The 13910-nt window shown below is 42.9% G+C and overlaps 1 protein-coding gene across 1 annotated transcript; it reads left to right on the top strand.

Moving 5' to 3' along the window:
* Positions 1–8865: 8865 nt before the first annotated feature.
* On the top strand, positions 8866–11254 carry c1qtnf4 (C1q and TNF related 4). Its single transcript, XM_070909137.1, has 2 exons — positions 8866–9222; positions 10439–11254. The coding sequence occupies exons 1-2, from the start codon at positions 8866–8868 to the stop codon at positions 11252–11254; spliced, it is 1173 nt and encodes a 390-aa protein (XP_070765238.1).
* The last annotated feature ends 2656 nt before the right edge of the window (positions 11255–13910 follow it).

Genomic DNA, 13910 nt, shown 5'->3' with positions numbered 1-13910 from the left:
ATTATGAATCAGATGGTGCACTGGTGCCACTCGGGGGGCAGAAGAACTCCAAAACAAGCTGACAGATGCACAGACATTTTATGGTGTTATAAAGTTGAGCTAATATGTTAGCAACATGATCAACGTTATCATCCGGTCCAGTTGTGCTTCTGTCCGTCTGATGAATGCAAGTCCAATATTGACTCTCCTTTTAGCTCTGGTTTTGTTGCCATCAACTCCTGAGAAAAAGATCTGGCTCTTCAGCTGCTTGATGTTCCACTTTCTTCGCCAACTTGTCGCTTGTTAGCTGAAAACAGCTTCTTGCTGCTGCTGCTGCTGGAAATGGGGTTGATGAGAGTGCTCAGTTTGAACCTTACAATAAATGTGCCATAAAATCAAATCAATGAGCTAAAAGAGGCTAAAAAGCTCCATAGAGCTGCAGAGTTGCGAAAGATCTCTATGTGTTTGACCCTCTCGGTATACATGAAGTCAATTGATTCAGAGTTAATATGAAAACATTAATAAAAAGCGATAAGCAGAAAACTCCAGTCACAGTGGAATCGTCCTCTAACTCTAATGTTAGTAGCTGTGAGACAAATTCAGGAGCCTCTGGTTGAGGGTTCAATGGCCTCCTGAGACATTTAGATGATGACACTGCTGCGTGTGAACTGCAGCAGGAGGAAATATGAAAACATATTAGCAGGTTCTCGGAGCAGACTTAAAGGTAATATAAACTAGTAATCCTCAGGCAGCCCGTGAGAGTCGGAGAGTGGTTGTTTTGCTTCAGTCTGAGGGCTAATGTGTTTGTTATCACCTAGAGCAGATGGCCCAGCATGGAGGAGAGATTCACTCTCTCACACACACACACACACTCATCCTCACAACCACAAAAGCATTGTCATGCATGTGCACACCCAACACAAGGCTAATACACATATGCATGCACACGCACATTCTGTATTCACAAAGTATGAGCACATAAACACACATAAACTCACAAAAACACGCCATTGCACACACAACCACACACACATTATGCTTCACAATGTTATATAGGACACACACACACACACACAATTCATATATGTAAACCCACATTTGCACAAAAATACACTTTAATCAGCATATACACACACGTTTCTTCAGATACACATTAACAGCAACCTACGCAGCTAGGACTACGCAAACACACACATTACCACCCACCCACACACACACACACACACATTTACTGTATATCCAGTCCCCCATAAACACAGAAATAACAGCAACACAGCCAAATAACTTCCCACATCTTCACGGTCTTTTCTAAATCCACTCTCACGAGAAATTTTGTTCAGCATTCTCTCTCATCATTTACTACTTCTCTCTCTTCGGCTTCCATTTCCTCTCCCTCCTCCTGTCCTCCTTTTCATCCCCATCTCAATCATCAGTTATTGATCTGTCTCCCGGGAGGAGAAATCAGCCTCGCTCCCTCCTCTATTTTTAGACATAGAGAAGATCTCAGGGAGAGCCACAACCTGAGAGAGAGATGGAGTAGAGGCACAGATGCAACCGATACTGCGAGGTGGTGGTTAATTTGATGGCGAGGCGATACAAGAGCTGAATAAAGAGGGAGCCTGTAAAGTAATGAACCTGCCGATGTTCAGCTATCCTTGGGGGTGTTTGGTTCACTCCAGTGCTCCACACTGATGTGCAAATGAGGTGTATAGTTTTTCATATTTTTGCATTTTAACTTAATGCATTTTTAACAATTTAAAAGTTAGATGGAGCTTCAGGGGTTGAGAAACGACGATCCTCGGGTCTGTGAGACACTTTAACAATCCACCATATAATTTCAAAAATGCATGAAGGTCAATCTAAAAATAAGGCTGGTTTTGAAGATCCTTGATAAGCTGACCTTTTGGAGACAAAAGGGGTTCATCTGACAGGTTTCTGCTGGCTTGAAAACACACAAATAACCGGTGGTGTGTTCAGACATGGTCTCTCCGTCTCTCCCTTGCACCCTCTGTCTTTTTCGAAGGGCATATCAATCCTTTAAGCCTGAGCAGACGGACTCAGAATGTCAAACACTGTTATAATCACAGCCACAGAGATGGTGTAGATTACCAGGCTATCAGATGACAGCGTTTGATGGCTGAAGTAATTACCCATCTGTGTTATATAATACACCTGACTGATCATCACAATGATCCTAATTATTGAAATTATTATTAATGTCTTTTCAGCGCTCCAAAGCCAGCTCCTCTCCTCTTTCAACCCCATCACCAGACGAGAACGTTGTCACACTGCTTCCTGCATTGCACTGGATGTAAATTGCAAGGTGCAGAATCGTCCTATGGATACTGGGCTGCCTTGTGTTTTGCCCATCAGGCATGCACCACACCTCCACCCTTCGTGTCATGTGTGGCGAACACACACTCACCAGCAGCCTTACGCTGCTACTTCAGGCATCACTCAGCAGAGCCGTGGGCAGTCACCTGTCCATGCAGACAGTGACTGCTCGCCTGGGACCAGTTTGCCTCAGGTGACCCCTGTAAGATCAGAGCACACCGCTGCCGGGGTGACTGAGGCATGCAACATGCTCCTCTTCCAGGATAACTTTGCATTTCCATTTGGTCTGTTAAAATTGGAAACAAAAGTAAAACTAAATGAAAAGGTTTGGAAGCACATAATGGAACAGAGAGCAAGGATTCACGCTGCGTTCAGGCAGCTAACCTCGTTTAAAGGTTCGCCAGGAGGCCGTCATTTGTGGTTGCTTTGAAGGAGTACTGAGTCACTTCCTGATTTGCTGTGGACTGTCCCTTTGCTCCTGTCATTTTTGGGGCAGTGTCCTATCGAGGTGAGAGTCATTGTAGGTTGTGATGAAAGGGACTGTGAGAATGACTGCCACTCTAAATGCTACCGTGTTTTAGACATTTTCATGAGACTGTGGTCATGATAAAAAGAGCTCAGCCAAAATGCAAAGCTCCAAAGGAAATCTTCACTCCATCCCTCAGCTGTGGTTATAATCCCTCTGCAGCGGCTGAAAGCAGCAGAAACAAGCCACCATGATACAAGCAGCTAAATCAGTGTTTCTCTGCTTGGCTGGTTCTTTTTATGAGTGTAAGGAGCAGATTGATCTGGAGGGACGTCCATGTCCAAATGCTGCTGCCCCACACTGAGAAGAGCCAGGTGGTTTGGGCATCTGGTCGCTCAAGTAACTTTGTTCATGTAATCCTCACTGCAACCCACATGATGGTGACAAGGCCCCCCCTTTATTTATGCAAATTGATTGACACAGGAGATGATCACGTGTCATAGATCTGCTGGATCATGTAGCGTCCCACTGCTAACTCCCTAATATTTGTTTTACAAGCCACAGCTAACTCTGACCATGTGCTTGTTTACTTACTGGCAACCAGCCTTCCTAACAGGCAGCAGTGATGGTACAAGAACCAGGCAGCAAAAATATAAATATTTCAACATTTCTAACTTTCAAAAGCAAACATTGGAAGTGGAGTGCATTAAAATAAAAGCCCGAACCAAGACTGTCCCCCCCCCCAAGAAAAGTGACATAATCATTTCAACAAATGCCTCAAAATGACATACATTTACGTTAAAGTGACGATTATTATGAAAGAATTATGACTCTTGCATGTTTGAAGCAAAAGGAGGATGTCGAGTGACGTTATAACGGAGCGAAAAAGGTCTGTGAAGGTAGGAGGACCAAACCTCCAGTCAGTGTTGGTTTCTTTTAACCATGACCACGATCGTTCCCTAACCTTCACTGCGAGTTTATTATTGTAAATATGACGATGAAAGCCCCCTAACATTAATGAATTAGTAATCATAACCCAAACCACATTATCTCAGCATCTTAACCTAACTAGCAGATGACCGAATGAATTGAAAATTGAATTGAATTTTACCCTAACCAAGTAGTTTTTGTGCCTTGTGTTGTCAAAGCGTATCACAGATTTATTTTTCAACAGTTCTGAAAGAGAAACGATGTCTCCTGAAGGCCCTGTACATCCACACAGGTGGTTTTTGGCTATTCTGGATGTCATTATAGCTCTTTTGAGGTCGGTGAGGGGCGTGCAGACAAAGCTTGATCCTCTTAAGTTAATTATTTTGAGTCAAAGTGTGATTTTCTCTGCAAATTGTTAGAACAGCTCTGCCCAACTTCTGAAAAGAAGTGTAACTACTCTGAAACTGTTGTGGAAAAGAAAGTAAGAAAGAAAACAGTACTTGAAAACCCGTATAGAAGTGGAACGAAGATGGCAACAGGATTTATTTACTCCAGCACATCAAAGTAAACCCACTATATGCCGCCCTCCCGAGGCTGCAGCGCGGACACAGACTGCCTTTGTCTAAAAGTTTAAACAGTATGAACAACTGTGAGGAGACCCCAGAGCAGATCCAGGACTCACTGGGCGGAAGAGATCTCTAAGACTGCTGGAGGACCTGGAGGAAGCTGCTGGGCAAAGGAGTCTGGGCTGGGAGGCTCATCCTGTGGGGACTGTAGCTCTGACCCAGATAAGCAGTGAGAAACTGGATGATGGATGGATGGAGGGTTGTTTGGAGATTAGTAATCAATTAATAATATAACTCAAATTAAAAATAATCTGTACCCTGTTTTCTTTATCTATCAAAAATGGAGTTAGACTGACAATCTCTGTGTCCATAATAATAATTAAGTGCTGGTGGTCACACTGAGTTTGCATAAGCTATAATTTGGAGGAAGGTTTCTGGTTCACATTTGCGAACGAGCACCATTGTGAGGGAAAGAAATGAATATATAACAACCTCTCCTCTTGAAACAAGTATCATCAACAGCTTTCATCCAGGTAATTAACTTGTGCAGGTTCCTGTGGAGCAGCTCAGCGGTGGTTTCACTGAGAGGCTCACTAAGAGAGTGTTCAGTATTTGGATTTAAGAGGAAACACAACACAGTTATCAGAAACACTGTTAGAGCCACTCATACAACAGAGAAACGTGATTCATACGTTGCTAATGATAGCTAGGTCGTAGAATACATAACAACATCCTCAGCTAGCAGACTGTTTAGATGAAGCAGTGGAGCCTGCAGGTTAACAGTCCGTGTTTGACATTTTCAACATGTTCTTTTTTACCATGTTTCATTTTTAGTCACTTTGGTCCAGTCTAAAATATATCTCACCAACTATTGGATCGATTGCCACGACATTTTGTACAGACATTCATGTCCCCCTCAGGACGAATTGTAATCACTTTGGAGCTCCTCTGAGTTTTCCTCTCGCGCCATCATCAGGACACAATATGAACACTTTGCTTTATGAATACCTACAAACATGTAACAATAACTTCTTCCCTTTCTTTTATCACATCCAATAGGTGCACGTTATTCACTAATGTTGCTCGTTACTGTAACCTCAGTCACACACTCACATGGTACATGTACGAATACTGACACACGTGTAAACTTGTGCAAGTCAGTCCAAAGTGAAATGAAGTAAATATTGCCTATTGCAACACGTTACCAATCTAAAATAAAACAGCATAATACTCCGTGGTGCATTCCGCTCAAGAAGAAGTAAGAAAGTGAAAAGCCAGATTTTAAAAAAATGCACAACTGTGTACTTTTTATACTTGCATGGACTAATTCTGCTCTGGTCTTTTCTATTCAGCGGTGTTCTGTTGCTCCTCTCTGTGCTTAACTCCCATGGGTGCTCATTATGGAAGAGGTTTGTTTGATCTATTCTTTCGCTGCTGTTTGAACCTGAAGCATCACACTCTCTAAGGAGTACAGTGTGTCGACATGACTAGTTAAAACTGCTGCCATTACACAGACAAACAAACACTACTTCTTAGTGCAAGCTGCCATTACACGAACAAGCCAGACTGCTGCATTGTCAATTTTGTAGTTTTTCTTACTTTCTTACATTACTTTAGGCTACGGTAAAAAAACAAAACAAAGTGCGCTCAGATTCATAAAGGAAAATTATAAAAATACCTGCAGTGAGCTGGTACTGCAGCATCTTTTGCTCCGGCAGAATGGATTTCTCCCCGTGCTGCAGCTGTAGTAAGTAATCAGACAGAAACGATCAGCTGTGCCTCAGTGCCTTAAGTACAATTAACCGCTATAATTAGTTTCCTTTTAAAGAGGTCGATTTAGTATAAACATACAAGAGGAACATTTAGTTTCAACAGTAAATAACTTCAAGGCCTTGGTAGCGATGCAGTGCGACCGTGGAAATAGATGTGGTGCACAATCTAAATATGCAACACATTAGAGAGTTCATGTAATATTAAATATCGCCCCGTTGGCTGAAATGTTTTATCACTCAGTGATGATGTCCTCGTTTTGGTGAAGAGGAGGCTGCCAGAGTCAAACATGGTACAACAAGCAGTGATTCACATCGATTACAGTAAAAAAGTATGACAGCCATGACACCTCCTCACAGGACAGCATAGTGTGACGCACATGCATGTCTTCTATTGCCAAAACTGTTCCTAAAGGCAACATCAAGCACATAAAGAAAAATCAAGAGCACCAGTAAGCTTTCCAAACTGATCTCTTCTAACGCAAAGAAAATGAAAAACAAATGATATCCTGGATGTAATTAGCATATGAATTATTGTACGTCTAAGAGAAGGAGATTTGCTTTAGATTTCGATTTGTATGGCTTGATTTAGTTTTGAGGACATTTCATCTCTCTCCAAAGAGGCCTCTGTTGATTGGTTTTGCATAACGTTAAAATATTTCATCTTTCATCGTCTGACAGTGCTGCATCACATGCTGTCCAGATTCACTTCCACAGAAAACCAACAAGACCAAACTTTGTTTTTCGTCGTGCTGCGTTCGCTGAATCATCACCTGTAGGGAGGATGTTGGTTGGATGTGTGTTATTTCAACATTAGAGACTGCAGCTCACGTTCCATCTTTACCAACAGTCCCCACTGTTGTCTCGTAACCACGGGGGGATTTTTTCCCTAATTTGAATTCTGGACGATTCTTGAAAGAACAGAGCAGACGTGAGGGAGCAATAAAATCATCTAGGTGCTCTAAGTAAAATCTATAATTGGTTTGAAAAAGGCTACAGGGTACAGTCTACTGTTGTTTTATACCGAGGCTGATATTATTGGACCAGTACGGCTGGGGAGGATAAATATCTGGACCTTTGAAGGAGCAAAAGAAGGGAACTTGGAAGGGAGAAGTAGACACAGTTGCCAAGGTTTTTATTTATCATTTATTCATCATTCAAATTGGACACACGATTAATAATTTTTACTTTATGAAAAAATATGAATAATGTTAGAGGCGTGGTTTGTGCTGTATTTCCTATCTCCACAGGCAGTTGCAGCCTATAACCTGCTCCTTTTACGATCCCACCAGATCTGCCGACCAATCACTAAACAGATACTGATTGAAGGGGTTTTTGCAATCTGGTCCTCTACGTAGGACAGACTGTACCTCCAAAGCTCCTTTAAAAAGCCTTCTCTCACCTCATGTAAGTGAGTTGATCGTCCTCCATGATGGTGGACCTCAGTCAGTTTCTGGGTCGCAGGCTGGAGGATGACGATGGGTGGGAGGAAGCATCATTAGCTGAAAAGCACCTAAAGAGGTTTACAGTAAATACTTGGCTGACGCTTCTTGGATGAGGGGAAAAATAACTTTAAGACAACTTTATTTGATGTAATTATTAGGGATATTAAGGAGCAGGTCCGTGTCTAAATACTGTGTTCTATATTTTCCTCATGTAGCTTGATAAAGGGCACCCCTGGGTCTGGGAGCCCTCTACATGATAAGCTGTGTGTTTCTGTGGTGAGGCTTTGACGGCGCTGGAAGCTCCACCTGTGTGTGTCTGCTTCCTGCTGGTTCATTAGAGGAGGACAATGAGACAATAAGAGCGCTTGTCTCAGCTAATAAAGGACACATTAATACCTCCTCTACTGAGAGCGATCTGCTTGTACGACCCAAACACAGCGCAGGGATTGTGTGTGCGTACATGTGCAGATTCATTATGTGAGTATTGTCTATTGATGTGTGTGTGGTTTTAGTGTTTTACCTCCAAACGTGAGCTCACAAATGTTTGTGAACTTGTGTTTTCACTCGAGAAGTGAAGCTTTGTTTGTTGCAGATGCCAACGTTTGTCTCAGATGAGGCATTTTTCTTGTAGTGATGTTCAGGTGCATCAAAGCTCAATACTGTTATTTGGTACTGACTAGAATGTGCCTGCAGCCCCGAGCCTCAAAACCTGTCCACAAGCTGGTTTTCAATGTGTAACCATGTTTACTTATTCTTTGATCTGATTGTCCCTGATTAAAATCAGAATTTTGCCGATTTCACACACTGTATTGAATAAAGGCAAAAAGGGTATTGGTACAGAAACTCAGGTACTCACTCATATATAACATATTTCAAATGATCCGAACTGAAGCAAGGTTTTTTTCTCCAGTTAGGAATCCAAAACTGGAGAAATTCATACAAAAAGTGTGAAATTATGTGATGAGACAGATTCTATATTCTGGAAATGAATGAAAACATGAGACTTATTACAGATTTTATTACAAAAGTTACAATCAATAAGCAACAAAATGAACAGACTTCAGGCATCTGTTAGATCTTCACATTGATATTGTGTTACATCAAGTTGTTGAATGAAACTGTGAAATGTACTAGTTCCCCTTTAGGAGCATTTCAAGAGGGACAAGAGATTACTTGCACCACAACAGAGTAATAGGAAGCACTACAGAGTTTTTTTTCACAGTTTTCCACCTTCTTCTCCGAAGGTGAACTTTCTTCATATGCCACAAAAACACAGCAGCCATGTCGCAGCTGATATCTGGATTTTCATTTTTTTCAAAAAGCTATATATATGTAATTCAACCTATTCATCATTTTTTAATGTTTCTGCAGAAACAATGCTGCTCCCAGCGAGCGTGCTGATTGGCCTGCTGTGCCTGAGCCAGGCAGGCGGCGCGTGGTGTTTTGCCCGTCTGCTGGAGGACGTGGAGCTACGCTCAGCTTTCTCGGTTGCACGCACCAACAGCATGGAAGGCGGGCCCAAGATGACCGTGACCTTTGACACTGTTTATGTCAACATCGGCGGGGATTTTGACCCCAAGGCCGGCTTGTTGCGCTGCCGTATCCCCGGGGCCTACTACTTCTCCTTCACAGTGGGAAAGTTTCCACACAAAGATCTGTCTGTGATGCTGATGAAGAACAGAAACGAGGTGCAGGCCATCGTGTACGAGGAGAACGCTGGAGAGGAGAGGAAGGTAGGTTCCAGACCTCTCGATCACTGCTCATCTCTAGTTTTGTCAGCAATTCAATGAGTTTGGGTGTTGTTCTTATGATTAGCTGTTTCCTGGTTGGAGCTCCAACCAAGCTACTATAGTTATCAGACTGGCACTGGTGACATTCTATATTTTTATTATTGTCAACAAATCCCATGAAAGGACCCAAACCAATAGTGAATGTATCTACTAACAAGTATTGTGTGTGTATCACAGCCTGATATATCTTCTTCCTCTGAGCCGTAGAGCTCCACTGTTGTCCCAAAACTATTAAAACACATCAGTGAGACTCACTGTCACTGGGTGACATGTTCCTTCATTACCATGAACACACACACACTGTAGTTTATTTTGATTCAGTCCCACACACACACACCGTCTTGCTGCCATAGATACTCACTAGAGCACCAAATGTGGATTAATCCACCACTGAAAATAGTCCCCAACAAATGCACTATTTAATCCTTTGAGTAAAGTTTGCCAAAAACTAGTTTTAGTTTTAGGAAATTACGGAGCCTTTCTTAAAAATGAAACTATATATTTGTGACCTGTTCTCAAAGATTTGCCAGAGGGAGACGGACTAACACATCATTGATTTTGTTTTGTTTTTCCATTTGTTGAATTGTTGACGAGGCCAGTGTCATCACTCAAACAGAGCCTCTCTTTTGTTTGTTTGTTTGTTTGTTTCCACATCAACAGTGATAATGCCCTAAGAAGGTAATATTAGACTGAATGATGAAATAGTAACGAAATGGCCATTCAGTCTGAATAGGACTTCTTTGGTTAAATAAAGAAGGTTTGTTTGCTCTCTTTAGCGTCAGGCTAGCTGTCAGGCTAGCTGTTTCCCCCTGCTTCAAGACTGTATGACCGTGACAGTCAAGTCAGCCTCTGGTTCAAATAATAACTGAATTCTGTTTCAGGGTGCATTTGTCCCTCTGAGGACATGTTTACAAAGGTCTTTTATCATGCCAAAGCTCTCCAACTGTCTCCCGGTACAATAAGGCTTTCATCACCGAGGGTGTGTTTGTGTTGTGGTGGGGAATGAGAGCAGAACAGAGGGGATTACACACCAAATTCCCCTGAATGAGGAGCTGCGTGAGGTAGATGATCGGATTATGTTTGGTGTCGGTGCCTTGATGTAAAACAGACCGGGATCTGACTTCGTGTCTGGGATAATAAAGTCTGCTTCAATCCTCAGGTGCAGAGCCAGAGTGTCATGCTGCAGCTGGATTTCGGCGACACCGTCTGGCTCCGTCTCCATGGTGACCCTCGCTACGCGCTCTACAGCAACACCGGACACTACACCACCTTCAACGGTTACCTGGTCTACCCCGACACCTACGGCTACCAGACTCACCACCACCAACACCATCCTGCCTTCAACTCCCAGCAGCCCCAGCAAGACAGCATCCCCCTGTTAGATAGTAACCAGGCCACAGAGCACGTCAGGTCTGGAACAAGAGACACGGTGGAGGAGAAGGAGCTGCAACATCGGGAGGAAGAGGAGGAGGAGGAGGAGGAGGATGAAGAGGATGACCAGAGATCTGCCTTCTCGGTAGGGCGCACCCAGAGCATTGTGGGAGTAGACCAAGTGGGCATGCCGCAGCACCAGCCAGTCAGCTTCGACACAGCATTCGTCAACATCGGAGATGACTTTAACGTGACGGAGGGGATGTTCACTTGCCGCATCCCCGGAGCCTACTACTTCTCCTTCAACGTGGGCAAGCTGCCACAGAAGACGCTGTCCGTCAAGCTGATGAAGAACCGTCTGGAGGTGCAGGCGATGATCTACGATGACAGCCAGGGCGAGAAAGCCCTACAGAGTCAGAGCTTGATGCTGTCCCTGAAACCAGGAGACACAGTCTGGCTCTACTCCCACCAGAGAGATGGCTTCGGGGCCTACAGCAACCACGCCAAGTACATCACCTTCACTGGCTTCCTGGTTTATCCAGACTTCCCCAACACCACTTCCACCACCACCACCAGCCAAGCATACGCAGACAAGAAACCCTAGCTACAGCACACGGGCTTGGGACTGAACATTGTGGGAGGAATTCGTGCAAAGTGGAAAAGTCTCAGAGTCCACAAAATGCGTTGGGCGGAGCGGAGAATAATGAAGGTCGCTTTGCGGTCGTCTTCGACGCTTCCTCTTCATATGAATTCCTTCGCAAAGTCACAGGCACCTTGGACTGAGTGCAGAGCTTAAATGAAAATCTCTTCAATTTCCAGCTAATGGCTTCCCAGGATACGACTTCATCGCACTCAAATGTGGAACCTTGAATGACAGTAATGTGAACTCTGATTGAATATTTCACTCTGTAATGAAAACATTCACAGTCATTACCTGCTCACCTCTGTGTCAGCCCAACTCTCATTGCAGTCGGCACGACCGCCGAAAGGAATTTGAAATTTATGGCGTCTTTTTTAAAGTACAAAGAAAAAAATTGTGAACAAGTGAAAAGTGAAAACAACAATTAAACCTATTTATGCTCTTTTTTTTGAACTGTAAGCGAGGCTCATTAACTGCAGTAGTAGGGGAGTTTGGTAATCCTACATAATGCACTTCAGTGTCGACTAACATGAAGGTGAGGAGGTCGTCGCAGAATTTTCATTTTGAAGTGAAATATTTCTGTAAGTGCATTTGTTCTGTCAAAGACTTGGTGTTTCTGCTTGTATGTAAAAAGTCGCTTTACTTTCTTTATGTCTTTAGAGGCATGTGAAAACGATATGAACAGTGTGTTTTGTGTCCAAATGAGTCTTTCTGTTCTTCATTTCGGAGTGTCTCTCGTCCTGATACCACAGCGGGACCAGAGGACAACAGGGCGAAACTGACATGGTTGAGGAGTGCAGGCTGCAGATCCATCCCGCACCGCCTGTTGACCACCTCTGAGCCTGCGGGAATCTGGACCATAATTTGATTTCTAATTCTAGCAGCGTTTAATTCATTTCTTCAGATGGCGACCACTGTGGGGAAAATTGATTTGCTTCTCCCGGGCCACTGTATATGCATGTCTGTTTAATTTCACACCGCCGGGAGAAAGATGATGCCGTTCAAATTGTGATGAACCTTGACTTTATGAAATCAGCCTCTCTGTTGGAGAGACACCATGTGATTTTTTTTTTTTTATTAGAGTTAACTGGATGTGAATTTCTGAGAAGTTTTGATATAAACTGTGGTCAAAACACACCAGTGTACTGCGAGAGGGAGAGCACTGTTTTCAGTTTTATGAATTCAAATTATAATATATTGGACTACAATTTCAAAGGGTTGGTTCCCCCGATCTCTGCTGCCACTTCATTACATTTGAAGTGAAAATAGTTGTATGTGGCACTTAAAGCATTGACTTTGTGTAATATGAAAGGGATTGCTTATAGAGAATCATCACCTGGTTCTACAGTTCTCCTCAGCTCGTCAGCTTGTCTGCAAACAATTCCTCTAAAGAACTGCATTCAGACTGATGCGCTGTAGCAAAGCACCACATTAAAATTTCTCTTGATATATTTACTACGAAATATCAAAACCTTAAAAAGGTCAAATACCATCAAGACCATCAATGACCACACTGTGCAGTCAGAGAGGTGAAAAGATGCATTTTCCCTCGAGTCATAACCAAATCTTCACCTCACCGCGAGCTCTCTGGCTCCGGGGAAATGCTCTCACACCTTCTCTACGAACGAATAACAGACAGCGAGTCTCAGGCTTCACACTCTCACCAGTCTCTCTCCACCACGGCGTTACTAATCGACAATTTCCTGTCCTGTACGGCCGCAGCGACTTCTAAGAAAGTGACAACATTTTGGACAATGAGATGATAATTTCTTTTTCACAGTATGAAATTATACTGAGCGAGCCTCATTTCAGATAATAATGTATTCTGTCACAGTCTAACCCTCTGTGGTTTCTCTATTTCAGCCTCAGTGAGCGAGCAGTGCACAGGGGCAGACCTACGATTGCTTGAGTTTTACTTTAAAACAGACCTGACCCGGTAAAGTAAATCCGTCTGTGAAGGTGATACCTGTAAACAAATACGCAGAACTCATGGTGTGTGAAGTGACTTGAGCATAACTCATCCGACACACTCAGAAGCACGTGTGTGATGCATGCATGTAACTGAAAATACGACGAATTAAAAAGAAACTTTCTCATGATGGCTGAGCAGCTTCACAGGCCCAGTCGCCGCCTGTTAACTGTGTATTTTTATTAAGTGAATTATCTGTACAGTAACTGACAATATGTTGGATGTTTCTGGTCTGTGCTTCTTTCTTTATGGTAATCCCGATGAAAGATTGATCATTGTGTATTGGAGACAATGTCGAGCAGACGTGGGTCAAAAATGTGGTTGGAAGTAATTCCTGGTTATTGCTCAATTTGGCTTTGAAAAATTAGCAATTTTGTGTCCCAAAAACACAAATCCAACCATGACAGAAAAATAATAATAAGAGAATATTAAAAAACATTTTGACCCATGTCTTGTTTTCTGGCTCATGTTGACTCTCTGAAATGTTTTGAGTATTTCTTACATGTAAAATGAATGCTTCAATGAAAATGTTTGACAAAATAAAAAACCTGAAAAGTGCAGCCTGAACTGTTATTGAATCCACAACGTGAACTCTTCATGAACTGACTGACATGTACAGCTGCACGTCTGCGTTCTTGATTTTGTATTCTG

This window comes from Enoplosus armatus, chromosome 1 (assembly GCF_043641665.1).
Source record: "Enoplosus armatus isolate fEnoArm2 chromosome 1, fEnoArm2.hap1, whole genome shotgun sequence".
NCBI lineage: Eukaryota > Metazoa > Chordata > Actinopteri > Centrarchiformes > Enoplosidae > Enoplosus > Enoplosus armatus.
Note: the sequence above shows the minus strand (reverse complement) of the source record. Positions and strands in the feature narration are given on the sequence as shown.

Coding starts and splice junctions, on each gene's coding strand:
- c1qtnf4 (XM_070909137.1), top strand. CDS start 8,866: ATGCTGCTCCCAGCGAGCGTGCTGATTGGCCTGCTGTGCCTGAGCCAG. Junction 9,223..10,438: donor ACGCTGGAGAGGAGAGGAAG/GTAGGTTCCAGA, acceptor TTCAATCCTCAG/GTGCAGAGCCAGAGTGTCAT.